General features: G+C 36.3%; 1 protein-coding gene across 6 annotated transcripts in view; it reads right to left on the bottom strand.

Moving 5' to 3' along the window:
- Positions 1-10,799: 10,799 nt before the first annotated feature.
- The window catches only part of atp11b (ATPase phospholipid transporting 11B (putative)), a 56,740-nt gene continuing 49,091 nt past the window's right edge, over positions 10,800-18,448 (bottom strand). For 2 of the 6 annotated variants that reach the window (XM_023339689.1, XM_023339691.1), the window contains one exon: positions 15,207-16,175. In XM_023339689.1, coding sequence (XP_023195457.1) covers positions 15,915-16,175 — 261 coding nt within the window. In that variant the 3' untranslated portion in view covers positions 15,207-15,914. Of the gene's footprint in view, positions 11,270-15,206; positions 16,176-18,448 lie in introns of those variants that run through there. The other 4 variants (XM_023339690.1, XR_002753284.1, XM_023339692.1 and 1 more) reach the window with 4 other exon arrangements.

Raw genomic sequence — 18,448 nt, forward strand, 5'->3', positions numbered from 1 at the left:
CTGACCACATAACTGCAATTTGACATTTTGAAAATAAATTTGCTTCATGGAAATATGACAATTTTGAAAAACCAAGTTTTTTGATAAAAAAGTGTTTTTTTGGCTGTATTAAAATTGGATTATTTCACATCCCAGGAGCCACATGCTCAACAACAGGATGTTACTACTGACGAAAACGACAAAAAAGACGACGACGGGAAGTGATAGGAGGCATGAATTTGTAGAAAATTACAAAAATCCAAACTTCTAGCTTAAAATATTAAGTTAATCCTACAAAAAAAAATCTTGATATTTTACATCAACAGGAAAATCCCACTGAGATTAGAAAATCTCTTTTGCAAGAGAATCCTGACCGAGACTGGCAAAGACTTTACACAACATCCACAGCAAAAACATAAAAAGTTAATCAAAGCCATCAATATATTAGTTAAAATATTCCTCAGTTGAAACAGATTGTTCCTTTCCAAAATCAGAACCGCCTTAAAAACATTTAGTGAAAATAGCACCTTTTAATTCATATATTATTTCACTTATAACATGGGAAAAATCTCTTGTTGTAAGTGAAATAATCCGCCAATGGAGCTATTACTATTTAATCACTATTAAGAAATTATTTACTTAAAAACAAGCTCCTATATCTTTCTGAAAAGTTACTTGAAAGTTAGTTTTGTCTTATTTCAAGTGCTTTAAGATATTTGTACTAGAAACTGGTCCAAAAATACTTGGTAAGATTTTGTGTTTTTGTGGTGCAACTAATAGTATTAACTTTTAGCCTGCAGCAAAACAAAATAATTTACCTGTATCCCATTTCTACTCATATTTTCCACCATTTTTAAAAGATCATCTGACCAAAACAACATGGCTGTGATTTTTCTGGCTCCACTGCCTGTTCGTATTGAAACTAAAATCTACTTCTCTGTACGTGGATAATTTATAGCGCTTCATTCGGCGGTGGTATACTGAGCTCACACACTCGAACAGATTCAATTTGTCACCCATGACCGGGTCTGGTGAGGTGGATGAAGAACTGTTCGGTCCTTTCCAGGTCACAAACTAAGCAGGCCAGGATGTCGGATAAAGAACCAGCTCTGCAGGAAACCCAACACTTGGCCTCGCATAAACACACACACTCAATCACAAAAACACACACTCAACTGGAACCACCCAAGATATGTAAACTGGACTTATTTACCACTTTAGCCAACTGATTTTAGAAGTCTGGCTCACAAATAGAGTTGTTCAATTAATTCATTAAAATAATTAATTATTTGAATTTTTGGTTTTTGAAAATGTAATCTTTGGAAAAAATCTGGATTTTTTTTCCGGCAATAAACTCACTGAATTTTTATAGTTCAGATAAAACCCATATATCTCAATAGACACATTACCAGTATCAACAGATAATACATTGATAGAATAGTCAACATAAAATCTATTAAATATTCACTGATTTCCATCGTGAACCACACAGCATTCTGGGACATGTAGGCAGAGGAAAGATTTTAGCTGCCAATCCCCTCACAGTGGCATCGACTAACTCACTAAGTCTTTGGCTGCCTAGTGGGTACGAAGCAGTTCCAAGTTTCCCCCAGCTTTGGTTCCCTAGCAACAACTTGTAGCGTAACTTGCGCAGCAGCAGTTTCAAGTTTCACCTCATAACTTCTTAAAAGTAAAAAAAAAAAAAAACAGTGGAGTAAAAACTGAATAAAACAGGGACGATCACGGCAGCAGCTTGACAATATTTCAGATATAAAAATTTTTTTTTAAAAAATCAATAATTACCAAAATCAGCTTATATAAAACGCTGGGGAAGACATGCAGGAAAGGTCACCAGGCCAGGAATCGAACCTGCGGCAGCCGCGTCAAGGACTAAGGAGATGTGGGATGTGCTTAACCCCTGCGTCACCACAGCACTTTAATCATGATACGTTTTTCAGCCATATTGTCCAGTTCTAGGTGGATAAATTGGTAGCTCGGCCAGGGCGGCCATCTTGTTTGATAGCTGCCCTGTTTTTTACAGCTTCTATTTATTTGGACGTTGAATCCGGGTCAACTCTACAATGAAATACAAGAGTCAGGCTAAAAGTTATTTATTCATTTTCTTACCAAAATAAAGTCAGAATGTTAAAAGAATACAGTAAGAATATAACAATAAAGTTATATGACAATAAAGTAAAAAAAAAAATAAGAATAAAGCCGTAATATTAGAATGCAGTAATAATTTTATGAGAAATCCAAAAAACAACGTATCATCTGAAGATTTTTTCTTATAAAAACCACTTTTTCTCATAATTTTCAGACCTTCTTCTGGAAAAATTGTGTCTTTATTCTGCTATTATTATGACTATAGTCTCATAATTAAACAAAAATCCTCATAGTCTGGTCCTAATACTCAGTCTCACAGAAGGGATGGCTGAAATAACAGACACTTTTAGAAAATACTTCCTACCATTTGTAATTTATTTTTTAAGAAAAGAAAGTGAGAATCTTTTTTTTTTTAATCTGAAAGTGGGTCTGGTATGGGAAAAGATAAAAAGTCATATTTCATTTCTAAGCCATTATCACATTTTCTCTAAGCAAATGTTTAGACAAAACACAGAAAACTGCCAGATGCAACTAAATTATTTTATTTCTAATCCTCAGAATAGGAGGTTTCTGTAAAACACTGTAAAAACAATTTTGTTTTCCATTACTGGTGGCAATGATGCTGAAGTTGGTATTAAAACATTTATTAAGGAATCTGGACTCACTTGACCAATTGACCAATTGTACTTAAAAATATTTTACATATAGACTCTTCAGTCATCAATTTAACTGTTCTATACTGAAAAGAGATTTTTCAAAACAGAATATTAGAGTGTTGATCTTTTATACTATTGACTGGACCAGTAGGAAAAGCACAATTGCAAAGCTAGAATAAATTATGTGAAATAGGTGCTTTAAAATAAGTGTTTTATTGTGAAAACTTGTAAAAAGGTGACTCCAAAATGATGTTAAACTCCATCTTTCTGTCCCTCAACATGAATTAATATCAGATTGATATTATCTTAAATACATAAATGCAGAGTCGGCATGTTGTTGTATTGAATTTGTGTGCTTTGTTGGCGGATTGAGGGCTTATTTATGCTATGACATCCATCTGCAGTGCCTACATTTGTCCACAAGATGGAGACTCACTATCTGAAAATAATCCACTGCACAATCCATCCCCTTCCGGATACATTTCCCCATTTTTCTGATTTGAAAGCTTAGTTTTATTTATTTATTTCACTAATAGCCATTTGGCATTGATCCAGCTATCCAATAAAAGATCCAATCCATCAATTTTCTATTTCTCTAAGAGGCAGGACATCCATTCCGGCCAAAGTCTCCGTCTTTCCAGTTGGACAAATATTCGACATGATACAACAAGACACCAACATAGGAGCTGCATATTAAAAGCAGTAGCTGGTGGCTGGGGAAGCAGGTGATTTCTGCAGAGAGAAAGGAGGTGGGCGGCTTGATTGAGAGGGAAACCCTGTGCTGTAAGCCAATTACTATTATTAGGGATTCTTGGTATTAAAGAATGAAAGCCTCTAACCACGGAAATATTGAACAAGAGACTCAGCTACTGCATGGTTAAACAAGCTGGGTACGCTAAAGCAGTTCAGTACAGCAAAAGAGGGAAGGAAATTATTGTCATGTATGTGAAGGAATTTATTTACATCTGCAGCACAAACAGTCTGAGTGACTACCATTGTTTTCCCAAGTTGTTTTCCAGTAAGGCCAGATGCAACCAGTATAGACGTGGCTTCTACTGGTTCATGTCAAGCTCATTTCTCTGTGAAAGTAAATCACAGACTAGCTGGGGCTCAAAGCCATACAGGCATATTTACAAAAGTTGGAAATTGCTAGCGTATGTTGCATTGCAGTTACCTTGGAAATCTGAACTTAGAGCTGAAACAATTAATCGGATTAATCAGTTATCAAAAATAATTATCGACTGATTTAGAAATCGATTGTTAACTTGAGAATACAGACTCAATAAAGCCATTCGCTCAAAGAATGACACAGAGCAGCAATTAAGCCAAAACTGTGCAAAAAATATGTTTTGTATTTAATATTTTAAAAGAAAACACTTTCTATTCACAAGCTTTTCATATGTTACTACTGCTCATGTAAGGAGTGGCCATATTAAACAAATTTTCTATTTCTAAGAAATAAAAGGAAGCATTAGAAACACTTTCTTCCCTCTTTTTTTATTTTATTAAATTGCTGACTTATGACATTCTGTTTTAAATGGCGTTGTAACTTACACCCGAGCAGAAAAAGTAAAATAAAAGTCTAGATGATTTTTTTTTTTTTTTTTGAAAGGTGGCCTACATGATGATGGGGCATTTTCTCCATGGTAACCAATAATTAGACACATACTTTCTCCATAATGCAATATCTCCTTGCATCCTAGAAATCTTACTTACTTATGAAGTATGAAAGTTGACGTTCTTACCTTGTAAGAAGTGTTCTTTGCGAAACCACCCGGTAAAAAGGGCTGCCATCCTGGCAGCTGTCCATCGCCATTTTCTTTCTTTATCAAAAAGTTAAGATAAAACGAACATTTTGGTTTGCATCCATATCTGTTTGCGCAGTACCCTACGCCACTTTTAGAATGAAATCAACTAAATAAATTAACTAGAATATGAATTAATGCACATATAGGTTGTTTTGACGTCCATCGCGGCGGCGTGGGCCGCTTTCGTCACGTACAGAGACCCTGATGTCTGATTGGCTGCTTCAAACAGCGAGGAAAGGCCGAGTTAGCTAAGACTCTGAGGTCAAGATTTTTTCTGGAAGTGCATAAATAACGTCAACAACACAATTAGATCTTAGCCCTTTATTTACCACAAACCCGGGTGAGCAACTCCGGCTTCATTTTGGTTTGAAATGTCGCTAAACGGTCCACGACAGAGCGTTAGCCGTTGTTAGCCACTGGGCAAGGCTAACGTCGTCTTTAAGTCTGCGGCAGCTATTTTGTAAACTTATTAGATATTTCAGACCAAATTAGAGATAGAAAGACTGGAGTTTCTCACCTAGAGTATGTAATAAATACATTGAAACAATTAATTGTAGTTATTTTGACACTACCAGTGAAAGTGACCCCACAGTCTACCAAACCTGGAGGAAGTTGCCGTTTGAAGCAGCCAATCAGACGTCAGGATCTCCCCTAATCCCGCCCACATTTTGAAGTTTACTGTCTTCAGCACATAAATTCTTAAAACATTAAATTATTCTATCTAGTTTTTCAAATGAAATTAATACATTTAATTAAGGCACATATATTGTACAACAGCTGTACAAACTGCAAAATTTTATACTTAATTTTACATTTTAATCAGACCTTATGTCTGAAAACCTTTAATCTCAAAAGAACTCCTACAAAATCCATATGCAAAGTTGAACTATATGGGTCTTGCTGGTTTTTCTTGATAATCTGCCACTTAATATAAAAACTCTGAAATGGAATATAATCTGGATTTGTTTGGTAAAATGGTGTTTCCCTCAGGTCAGTAGTGAAATAAAAAAACTCCAACAATCGTTCTCATAAAAATGTATTTATTTAGTAAATAATATTTTAGCTCTAATGAATACAGACAGGACAGAATAATTGATCAGTTATCTGCTGATAACTCATGACACGACGCTGCACAGAACTGTTAGCTTTGACATTTTCATTCTGATTCTCATGATTCAATTAAGGAAACTATCTGATTCGACTTTTAAAATGCATTTTGTTTGTTTTGGGCCAAGAAGTTTAAACTTGGCGTGATTCTATTACACAAATATCTAAATTCAATCAAAGATAACAGAGGGGAGAAGTCAGCAGCTGATAAAAGGAACCATCATAATTTATTTCTGATGGATGATGAAGTATTGAAGAACAATCTGTTTTTAAGACATTTTAAGGTCATTATGAATACAATTTAAGACCTACTGTATGTCTCCAGAGAAATGTACCAAATGGCAAATAATTTGCTCCTGTCAAACTCTGGTTTGATAGACATCTAGCTAGCTAGTGCCAACTAGCTGCTAACATAGCTAACTACCATAGCTACTAGTTAGCGGTGGCCTCAACCGTATCGAGTCACTGAACGACTCAAACTTTAGCCTGACCACAAAAAAAAAAAAAAAAAAAAAAATCACACAAGAAAAAAACCCCAGAATATACGAAATTAAATAGTTCTGTTAACAAAATTCAAGATGTGTAATTAATAAATCAAAGACCGACTTTTTAAAAATTAATTTATGACATTTTAATACAACAGAGTATTAAGGCCATACAAAAAATAATAGTTTAGAAGTAATGAGGATAAAGTCAATATTACAAAAATAAAATTAAAATAATACAATTATATGAGCATAAGGTTGTAATAATGAGAATAAAGTCAATATTACCAGAAGTTATACAAATCACTTTATTGTTGTATTTTTAATTATCTTAATTTTGTTCGACAGATTATACTAAAATAAAATAAAAACATTTAAGAGAATATTAGAGAATAAGTTATAATATTACCAGAACAAAGTCAGAAATCTGACTTTGTTCTCGTACGAGTTTATGACTTAATTCTCGTAATCTTTATTTTCTTAGCATGACCCCAATACTCCGTTGTATTTAAAGGCCATAATTTAGACAAATTGAAGACTTTTTAAATATGTGTGGACACCTGGCAATATTTATTTTTAGCTATTTTTGGCCAGCAGCTCTACTCACTCTGGCCACAAGGGGGCATTAAATCTGCAGCTTCATGTATGGTTCTGCCCTCATCCTCCATCTGCAAACTTCATGCAGAAAAAGGTACAGCAGAAATGCAGAAATAAGAAACATCCAAACCTGAAGACGGTTCTATAGTCCTGATGGATTTCTGTGAGATGGAGACAAGTTTGGAGCAAATCTCTGGATTTTGTTTTCCACACAGCCGAACGAAGAGCTGGATTTCTGATTACATTAAAGAAGGATAAGGAACGATCCCTGACCTCTTTCATCATTCAGATGCAAATATTGTGATAAAAGGGGAACCCACCATTTAAATAGAAATGTTTAACAGGAAATGAGGAACAGGAAACGACCGTCTGTCAGACAAAAGATGCTTTTGAGTTGCATGATGGGAACTGTAGTTTAAACACTTCAAACATTACATCTTAAACCGAGCCACCAAATGTTTTTAAATCTGTCCAGATGTCAAATCGATACAGTAAAACTAAAAAGGTCCAAATTGTAACAGCTTGTAAAAATTTAAACCAACTGAAATTAGAAAAGTGAAACTCCAGCAGATGTTTTATGAAAAATGTGTTTTGTTGGTTTATTCAGCTTCTCAGAAAACAAGAATATCAAAACCTAAAATGCTTGACATTTGTCCAGCTGTTAGTCAAAGCTACCATTTACAAAGAGGGTGAAGCCATAAAAGCTGGCTGCACAAAAACCTGGCTCTTCAGAGTATGCAAGATTTATTAATGGATAGTTAAGTGGAAGGAAAACGTGTGGCAAAGAGAAAAAAAAAAGTTATGGTTTCTGCTGGTTTCATAAACTCACATTTAAGACATTTTAAGACCCTTGTGAATGAAATTTAAGACATAAAATTACAAATTTTATATGGTAGTGCCGCACTTTTTAAATTGCATTTTATTTTTTACTCTGAACGAACATTAGCATCGTACGAGCCAACAGAAACAAGAAAGTGGAAAAAACAAACGACATCTGATCAACTGTCAGAAAATTCTCACAAGAACACAACAAAATTTAAGGCCCGTCTTTAACGGCAAACTTTCAAAAAAATTCACAAATTTAAGACCAACATTTTTGATAAATGAATTCAAGACTTTTTAAGGATGCACAGACACTGAAACACAGCCTTTACACGTTTTTCCTTCCGGTAAACTTTCCCTTAATGTGATTGGCTGGATCGTTCAGAACAACTAGCCTCTTTAGCTACAATCTTAGGGTGGCTAATTGATGACATAATTTCTGTATTAAACGTTTCTTTTAATCGTCTTTAGTAATATTTTTGTTTTCTGCAAAACTGTTTTAAATATCACTGGATTTAATTACAACACTTCCCACCAATGGAGCATCTATATCTACCTGCAGGAAGGTAAGATTGTAAGAATGGTCCATGTTAACTACAATACCCATGATGCAACTCAGTCAGCTGGTTCTACTATGGAAAGATTGGCTTCAAGTTCACTTTAACTGCTTTTTAATGTCACAAAAATACTTTCAGGAGACTTGATTCAACTGCTTTCCACAAAACGCTCCAAGAAACTTGATAATTTTATTTAAACAGCATCAATGAATGAAGGTCCATCCTGGTAGATCAGCAACTATGAGGTCAGCTGGTTGAAAGAGCATTTTAGTAAATTATCATTTAATTATTCAAACCGGACATTTACCTTTAAGCTCCATGAACCAATAAGGTGATATATGCAAAAAAAACAACAAAAAAACTTTTTACAGCTATAATAAATACACCTTCCCATCATCAGTCGCACCTATTTGTGTTTCTTACAGAAAATAAACAACAATATTCAAATAATTAGCAAATGGAAACTGATTCCTGTTCTTCCTGGGTGTGCTGAGGCTTCTGGTGTCCAGTTTAAACCAGTTAGTCGTCTTGGTGGGAATTAGTAGCCTTCAGGAAGCCTCAACACTCACATTCACACACACAGAGGAAACGTATGTGGCGAAAAGAAAACAGCAAAAACATGACGTGGATGATTTCTAAGAAGGTGTTAATGAATTTCTTTTAAAGCAATGAGAAGCAGGAAATGTGATATTTTTGATATGTGGTTTGTGCAAACGCTCAGCTTTTCTTTCTGAAGGAATTTTCCTGAACATGAAAACATTCTTCTGTCTACTTTCACTGCAAAAACACTAAATATTACCAACTAATCTGGTTTCATTTCTAGTGCAAACATCTTAGTACGCTTAATATGAGACAAAACTAACTTACAGGCAACTTCTCAGCAAGATATAGAAGTTTGTTTTGAGTCTATTCCTAAACATTGATGAAAAGGTTTCACTTATAACATGGAAAAATTTTTTTGTTATAATAAGTGAAATCATTTGCCAGTGGAACTAGAACTCGGTTGCTAGGAGACGGGCTGGGCTTGGCTGAGGTTGCTAGGTAACGGCGCAGTGCTGTCGAACTGATTCATATTTTTATTAATATTAAGTTATTATTGACTTAAACAAGCTCCAACTTTTTGCTGAAAAGTTAATTGTAAACCAGTTTTGTCTTAAATCAAGTGTAATAATATTTGCACTAGAAACTAAACCAAACTTGGTAAGATTTTGTGTTTTTGCAGTGTTAAAGAACATCAACACCGACTTCCAAAAGCTTCTCACCATTACGCAGAACGATAAATTATTACTCTGGGAAACGTTCAGGAACCTGGTTCTGCATTTCCTGCCTTGCATCCTTAAAATAATCCCTGCGGTTTGTGGTTCTGTAACGCTAAGAGGCTTTTGGTCGCCAGGCTGATGGAGAAAAGGCATTTTTCACTTCAAAAACACAAAATCCTACAAAGTATTTTGGCCTAGTTTCCAGTGCATCTGTTACTAATGTACAAGCAACTTTTCAGCACAATATATGAGCTTGTTTAAAGTCAATAACTCTTTAATATTCATGAACACTGGTAGTTATAAGTGAAACAATTGAAATAAACAAGACGTTTTTCCATCTTAAATGTCCAGTTCCACTGGAAGATTAGTTCCCTTATAAATGGTACTTTTTCATCAATATTAAGCCATTACTGAGTTAAAACGCTCCTGTCTTCCTGAAGAGCTACTGGTCAGTTAGGTGTGTCTTATCTTATGTGTACTGAGATATTTGTATTAGAAACCAGATCAAAAATACTTGGTGAGATTTTGTGTTTTTGCAGTGCAGGGAACAAGAACAAGGAAACAAGAGGCTCTAACAGTTTCATCTGCAGCTCCATCACTTGGATTAATTATATGGCTTTTAAACATCCGGCCTCATCCGGGGAGACAAGAGGGCACAAAAAAATAACTACAACTATATCAGCTTCAATCAGGCACAAAAATAAAGAGCTACACTGCAGTCTTGATCCGGTCGGTCTTTGGTACCACAGTAGATTATGTTGCAGGTCCCGGCAGAACCTCTAGATGCTACAGAACTCGTTCCCGTCTGACCGGGAGTTTAAAGGTGCAGCAGTGGATCAGACAGATTCCTGGAAGCAGCAGGATCTTCAGCTGAACTCCGAGCATTTCTCACCGCAAAAGCAAAAAAAACAAAAGCTTACCAAGTATTTTTTGTCTAGTTTCAACTGCAAAGGTCTTCGTTCACTTAAATTAAGACAAAACTAACTTACAAGTAACTGTTCAGCAAGAAGTAGGAGCTTGTTTTAAGTCAATATTTCAGTTATATTAATGAAAGTGTTCCACTGGCAGCGTTTATCTTCTGAAAAATGTATTGTTACAATTGAAATAATCTGCTTAAAATAGAGTGTTAGGGCCAAAGTAAGAAAAATATAAAAATGAAATTTAGAAAAAAAAAATTTGGACAAGAATAAAGTCAAAATAAGACAAGAGTAAAGTTCTTTATTCTTATAATATAACTTTATTCTCGTAATTTAATCTTTCCATAGTTTGGCCCTAATATTGTATTGTCTGATGGAACTTGTACTTTTACGTCAATCAATATTAAGGCATTATTTACTTTATAAAAGCTCCTATATCTTGATGAAACGTTTCTTGTAAGTTAGTTTTGTCTTAATTCAAATGTACTAAGATATTTGCAGCTGAAACTTGACCAAAAACACTTGGTAAGATTTTGTGTTTTTGCAGTGTTGGCAACATTCGTAGAAAAAAGAAAAATGTCTGGATCAGAGTAAGTTTGTTAAGATTCAGGTCTGTTTTCTGTCCAGAGGAAAGAAACTGATGCCTTTCTTGTTTTTTAAATGTGTTTTTCGGATCGTCTTTCAGGAATCTGATATTTCCTGTTCGTGGGCTGATCGCATCTTCTGACCCGTTTCATTTCCTCTGATGCTCGTCTCATTCTGTCTATGTATCTGTGAGCCGCAGGGACACAAAGACGCAACGGACCCAATCCTGGCTGGTTCCCACTGATTTTAAACTGGAGTGGGCTCGTAAAACGGTACCGGTGTGTGTGTTAGGGGTGGCGGCCGTGGGAGTCAACAGCGGCTGGCCTCGATGGGCGACAGAGTCAGGATGGTGCGGTCATTGGAGTAGAAGTTCTCTGTGTCGCTCCAAGACCTGGAAACAGCAGTGACTGAAGGTTAGGAGACAGGCGCAGTGCGTTAGTGTGTGTGTGTGTGTGTGTGTGTGTGTGTGTGTGTGTGTGTGAAACAGGAGAGCTGAGGTGTCAGTAGCTATAAAAAACAAAAATGATCCCAATCAATCAGGCTGGAGGAAGCAGAGGATGGGTGGATGGATGAGGGAGGAGTTAGTGATGGGTGGATGAGTTAGCAGTGAGTTCCTGAAGTCTCTCCTCATTAAACCATCGCTCAGCTTTTACTTCAGAACGCAGGCTTAGTACGAGAAGCGTTAGCAACCATTAATAATTAAAAGAATTGGTAATTAAGCTTCTGCAGCAAGAAGGAGAGGGAGAGTGACATAAGCAGATCCAGGTAACATTGTATACAAAATATTACAGGTAGGCCCAATGCAACAAAATGGTTGGATGTTCTTGTTTTGTACTTCCTGTCGGATGGGGGTAGTTTTTCCAACTCCGCTCAGCTGGAACACCAGGAATTATAAAACAAGCGCACCCTTTGTGTTGGCCTCTTCCCAGAAGCAGATATAAGGCTTCAGGACCCAATAAAATAAAAAACAGTCAGTAGATACAGGAAGTAGCAAAAAGAAAAAGAAAATAAGAAAGAAAAGTGCTCCAGAAGTAGAACTACACTTCCTAGATCCCATATTCCTTCACTTTCCAATTTTCACCGAACTTTGGTTCTTCAAACAAAGTGAGCCAGCTATGACTCAGATGATGCACCACTAATAAATTTAATAAATAAATATTTCTGCTACATACTACTATACTTTTCCTCTATGGCAGTATCCAAGCATTAAGGCCAAATTCACTCTACATTACCAAACCATTAATAATCCTTTTTCTCAATCTGAAAAGAGAATTGTAGATGAAAGAAGGTATTTGGTTTGCATATTTGGATACTATAACTACTTTTCCTCCATCTGCAGAGAGTTAGGAGAGAATGCAGAGGAATAAAACAACTGCAGATTCTATTTATTGACTTCATTGTTCCCATTATAGTAAAAAGCCTACCGCTGCAATATATATTACGTCTGCTGGTTTTTTCTTAAATCCTGTGGGAGGGAACAAATTGGTTGTGATTTGTCACTTGGAGGAAACCAATTGGTTGCTTCGTGCCAAGGTCAGAAAACAAATCAATCAACCCCACAGGAGCCAATTCATCTAAATTGAATCATCATTTAATGGGACAATCTCAGCCTGAAGGTCTGTGTTTGTTTCAGAGAAGTGATCGGGACAGCAACACCGCACAGCCGCAAGCAGGGAAACATGCTCACCTAAAAATACTGTCAATATACATCTGCTGTAACACAGAGAGAGACGCACCAATCAGAAAATGGAGGCCAATTTCAGGTCTGCAGGTTTTGTAGAGCTTTGGTTTTGTTTCGTTCTTTTAAAAAACTCCATTCATATAAATGTTTTTTTACAAGAGTTATATCAGAGCAAAAGGAAAGTAAAGCTGCTGCGTCAGAGTAAAGTCATTGTAGTACGAGTTTTTACTGGTAATTTAAACAAAGACACTAATGTATTTCCATTCCAAACTATCTTTCCCGAAATGAAGGTTGTTTAAACACCTGACAGTCGGTAGATTCAAGTTGATTGGAGACCAAAGTTACAACATTTGTTTTATTTTTAGCTGCTGTGGTTCTCTTTCACACTGCACTGAGTCAAACGATGCAAACCCTTTGAGGAACCTGTTCCCTCCTCGCCTGTGGGGGCGCTGCACCAAGAACCACTGAAGAAGACACTTAGAGCCACTTCCTTCTTCACGGCATATAAACAAAAATGGAGTACTGACAGAAATGAGTGATTGTAGTGTTTCTCTTTTGTCTTTGGTAAAAGACAATGAACCATTTCTCCTGCTACCACTAGCTTAGCACATTTGTTTACCCAGAATGCACTGTGTCGTAGTCCTCTTCCTGATTTGGAGTGGTCTCTGGTCTGCTTGGTGTTCACATATGCATTTCCATTAACTATAAAATTAACCAAATTGAAAGTAAGAAAATAAATTTACTTAAATAGAAATGTGCCAATTTTGAAAAGCTTTTACACTTTTTTCCCGGCTGTATGAAATTTTGTGTTTACCGCAAAACTTTTTCCCATCATGCTAATTTGTCTATAGAAGCAGAGCTTATTTATGGCCACTGGACTCTTTGGACAATGTGGAAAAGTGTTTGCATCTGTTGTTATTTTAACTTTTTCTCTCTCACAGCTGTAAAGAAGAGAGCATCAATAAAAATGACAAAAACTATGATCAATAATTAAGCTACAAACTGATCAAATTGATCAAAGTTAAAATTTTTGGACATTCTTTAATTTCCACTGCATATTTTTACCGTTACAAATACACACATTAATTAAAAAAGAAAGGAAATTTGGCAACAAAAGACAGGAATGCGACATCTTCATTACTGATCTAATCAATATCTGGAGTCCTGAGGCATTTTGAGAAGTATCGACAGCTCAGCAGAAAGGGCTGGTCACGTGGTCTGATCAATGACCCACAGAGTCGCCGGGATTCAGGTGGACACAATTATAGAAACTGCAAAGACCTGCAAACTGAGAGCTGAGCCTCTAAACCATGAAGTAAAACCTCAACATTTCATAAAATCACCTGGATCTGCAGCGTTGATCAGCTGAAAGCTTCCAAACTGCACTGAATGGATGTCATGCTACGTTACCATAATTCCTAAATATCATCTGGGGACCCACAATGCATTGCTGCCCAGTGAAATAAAAACATTAATTAAAAAAAGAGTCTACTTCCCACCACTTTTTGTAGCTAAATATTTAATGTGTATAGTGTCAGTAAGCATTTAATATTTGGATATTTTATGATTATACCAGCCAGCCATTATCACTGTGATGAGGTTTCGGCTACAGATACAGCGTTGGCCGAAGCCGATCGGCTACTTCATGAAGTAGTGATGTTGTCTGTTAAAGTGCATAACAAACTAAAGGATTTTCCCTAAAAAACCCGCTTCCCATCTGGACATCAAACGTTCATTTAAGGATGAATCACAGAAGAACAGGAGACAATCAAGACAGACAGACAACATCACAGATCATAGCACATGGCAGAGACAGACAAATGGCAAATACATTTGCAAAGGAGTCGATTTTACAGACAAGACAGCCGAGAAGCTGCGTCTCCATTGATCATGTAACCGCACAAAGTGGAATCGTGAAAATAAATTCGCTTAATGAGAGATACCAATTTTAAAAAAACTCAATAAAACTTTTATTATTTTTACTGTTTTTCAGATGCATCAAAATTTGTTTTTCACAAAACTGGGAATATTTTGGTGACATTTATTTGACGGGTTGTGGATAAGACTGTCGTGACACCGTCATAAACATGACATAACACCGTCATAAACATGACATAACACCGTCATAAACATGACATAACACCTGAACTCATGAACAGGAGTGAGTAACTTTAAAAGTTAGGTAGCTTTATGTTATTAAAGCTAAAGTTTAATCAGTAATACTTTTATAACAAATTTATGTCAGATCATGATTTCTTGGTTAAAGTCAAGTTGTCATAACGAAGACATTTTAAATAATGACAACTCTGTATTAAAAGTGTCATTATTTACTGCATGACACTTTATGACAAGAGTCATAAATATTCATTTAGACTTACTCATGTTCATGAGTTCAGGTGTTATGTCATGTTTATGACAGTCTTATTCACAACCCATCAAATAAAGTGTTACCGATATTCCTTTGTGTGATGCTGGTTTGTCTACTGCAGAAATCGTTTACAGGTAGTAACTGGCCTCCTTAGAAGATGCACATAAGTGTTTACCTTCATCGCCGCCATGATTTTTAATGATTTATTACGTGAACAAACCTGTTCATGTGTGATTTTAATTTGATTTTTACTTAGGAGTAAGAAATGCAATTGCAAAATTGCATTTTTTAGAAATAAGTGCAAGTTTTTCACACATTTTTATAGGAAATGCAACTCATTAAATGCATTTTGTGCAAGGCACGAGTATCAATAGCTGCGATTCAGTTACAAATGTGTGAAAATGTCGAGAAAATACAGTTTTGTAATTGCAATGTTTCAGTTAAATAACAAATTCAATTAAAGAGAGAGAGAAAAGAAAAACGATAAATCATGCTAGTGGAAATCATTGAGTTAGCTTTAATTTATCGTGCAAGTAAATGTTTTCTTTTTTATTGCGACAGGCTTAAAACGTGTTTCCATTGCAGTTTTGTGAAATACACCAATATTGAAAACACTTCATATTAGCACAAAAAATATTTTTTCTAAATTGACTAGTTTCCGTTAAGCAAATTTATTTTCGTAATTCAAATTAGCGCAGTCATATAGCCAATGGAAACGCAGCTGCTGATGTGTGAACTGCGATAAATAAAAATATCGTACCGAATTCTCCCTGGTCACAGAACAACCGTCGTACTCTGAAGCGTTAACCTCTAAATTTTTGGTTTCATTGCCTTTGCGACTCCAAACCCGTTGGATGTGTGTGTTTAATCATGCTGTCACAGAAGAAGTCTATAAGTGTTTGATCCACTCATCTTCAGCCTCCAACTCTTTCCTAAAACCAGCCTTTAAAACCCACCGACACTCTGCTTCCACGCAGCTCGGCGGGATCACAGGCTAAAACACTCGGAGCTGCTGCCCAAATCAAAAGACGGTTCATCGGGATTCACAATAATCGTTTCTCGTCGACGCTGCAGTCCTCCCCACCTGTTGCTGCGGCTGGATGTGTGGCAATTGTTGACGCCGGCCTTGCATTGTCCCGTCATTTGTTCCAGGAGGCGGGCCAGGCGGGAACAGCCGCTTTGCCCATGTTGGTAGCAGCACAGGGACTCCACACAGCTGAGGGCCTGCGCCTGCGGGGCGGATAGAGACTGGAGGAGAGCAGAGACGGTGAGAGCAGAAAGAGCCAGAACAGATGTGTGAAAAAGAGGAAGCATGGGTTAGTGAAACATCATGAGCAGAGGGAAGAGAACAAGACAGCAGAAGAGATTGGTGGATAAAAATGAGAAGAAGAAAAAAAACAGAAGTTAGATCAAATAGATTCAGTTGACCTGTTTCTGTGTTATTGTTCAATAAGAGCGACGGGAAGATGATGCCGCATGCTGTCTGGGTGACGATGAATTACAGGGAATACACACAACATGCAACAACAAAACGGGACAAACAGGAATGTACAGACTGTCACACCGGAAAACAAAAGACTCCTAAATAAAATCCTGAAAGTATCAGGTAGTATGAGAGCCACGGAAAGAAAATATAAAAATAACATAATGAGAAAAAGTTGCATGAGAATAAAATAGAAAGAATACAAGAATAAAGTCGTAGTTTTCAATATAATATTGGAGGAGAGAGGCTGATTTTTACTGCTTCTTATCCAATACAGGACCATCTCCATGAAGGTCATTATCTGCCTACAAGTACATTTATTTTAGTAATTTCATTTAATAAAGGGAAACTCATATTAATTTATTCCACAGAGTGATACTTTCAACTTTGATTATTGATTCCAGATAATGAAAAACTTCAAATTAATTCCTCAGTAATTGTGAATATTACAATAAAAATAATTTCCATCAGACATTACATAGATATTGACTTAATAATAATCACCTTTGCAAGTAGGTTAAGCCCCAAAATGACACTGTAATGGATTTTATTGGAAAGTTTGATGAAAGAAAAAACTCAGGTAAAAAAAAAATGCTGCACAAGCAGCAACAAAGTCCTGTAAGTACCAATACCTGGTTCAACGACAATGGTTTCTTTACTGGCCGGAACCCAATAAAGACTCTGCGGGGATTATTGTTGAGAGGAAGATGAGAAACATCAGAGCCAACAGTGCAGACGAGCTGACTGGCGGTTTTAAATCAACCAGGGCGTTCTCAACACGTCAGCAGGAAACAAAGGCTGATTACCTCCAAGGAAAGCTGCAGAGATGCAGCAATTTACGTAAAACACTGAGGTCTGAGGTATTCAGTGTATACAACACATAATTCATGGACAGTTTTCAAATGGCCTTCATTTCTGTTTAAAAAAAAAATCCTGTTTCTCACCTTGCAGAAGACAGAGTTTATAAGCTAAAATACAACATTTTATGTTTTATATTCTCTCTCACGCCTGACTGGTCCAAGAAATTTACAAAAAAAAGTCTAAAATGTGTTGTCACTAAGTTTTTCACATATACGTGTAATCTAGAAGTCGAGGTTTATGCAAGTTTCACTGACTAAAATTTAAGACATTTTAAGACCATTATGAATAATATTTAAGGCAACTAAAAAAAGAAACGCCCTGAACCAAAACTAAAATTTCTGAGGTCTTTTTGTGGCTCTTAGCTGCAGTTTTGTGCTTCTCATATGGATTATTGCTCTCTAGCTAACTAGCTAGTAAATTAGCTAGCTGCTTCCAAGAACTAACTAGCTAGCTAACTTCAGCTAGCTGGTTAACTCTAACTAGAGTTAGAGTTAACTCTAGAGTGGTAAAGACTTGTTTGCTTGCTAGCTAGACAGTATTATCAGTTTGTTACTGGTCACCTTAACCACCTTTGAGTCATTAGGGAACGCAGCGAATCAAGACGTCTGTGCACAACTCAAACTTTTACTTAAGAGAAAAATCCTGAGACAAAAACTACATAGAATACATGAGATTAAATAATCGTGTCACAACTAAATATTAGACCCATAATTAATGTATTTAATGTCAACTTACATTTTCTTTATTGGATTTCAGACATTTTAAGGCCCTAACTCTAAATAATTTTAGACTTTTAAAGGATGCGTGTAAGCTCTGGAAATTGTACCACTGAAATTAATCAACTTTTCATTGATAAATGCACTTTTAAGCAGTGGATCGTAGTGGAGGGACTAAAACTAAAAGTCCATGTTAGCATTTATATTTGTGATGGATTGCTCCACATGGTTTAAAATTAATTTACGATGAAGCAAGGCCTTCTGATCTGATTAACAAGCAGCAGCTCTTTGCCTTTACTGGACGGGACTCCAACGTTTTGTATGAAATAGATTTTGTTGCTAATCAGATTGATCTGAGATCTAGTGAAGCATGGCTAAACACAGCTGGCCAGAAACATCTGGGATCAGATCGCTCCTCTGATCTGAGTCAGCACCCCGGAGACGGCGAGTGACGTAGACGA

The sequence above is a fragment of the Xiphophorus maculatus genome, chromosome 9 (genome assembly GCF_002775205.1).
Source record: "Xiphophorus maculatus strain JP 163 A chromosome 9, X_maculatus-5.0-male, whole genome shotgun sequence".
NCBI lineage: Eukaryota > Metazoa > Chordata > Actinopteri > Cyprinodontiformes > Poeciliidae > Xiphophorus > Xiphophorus maculatus.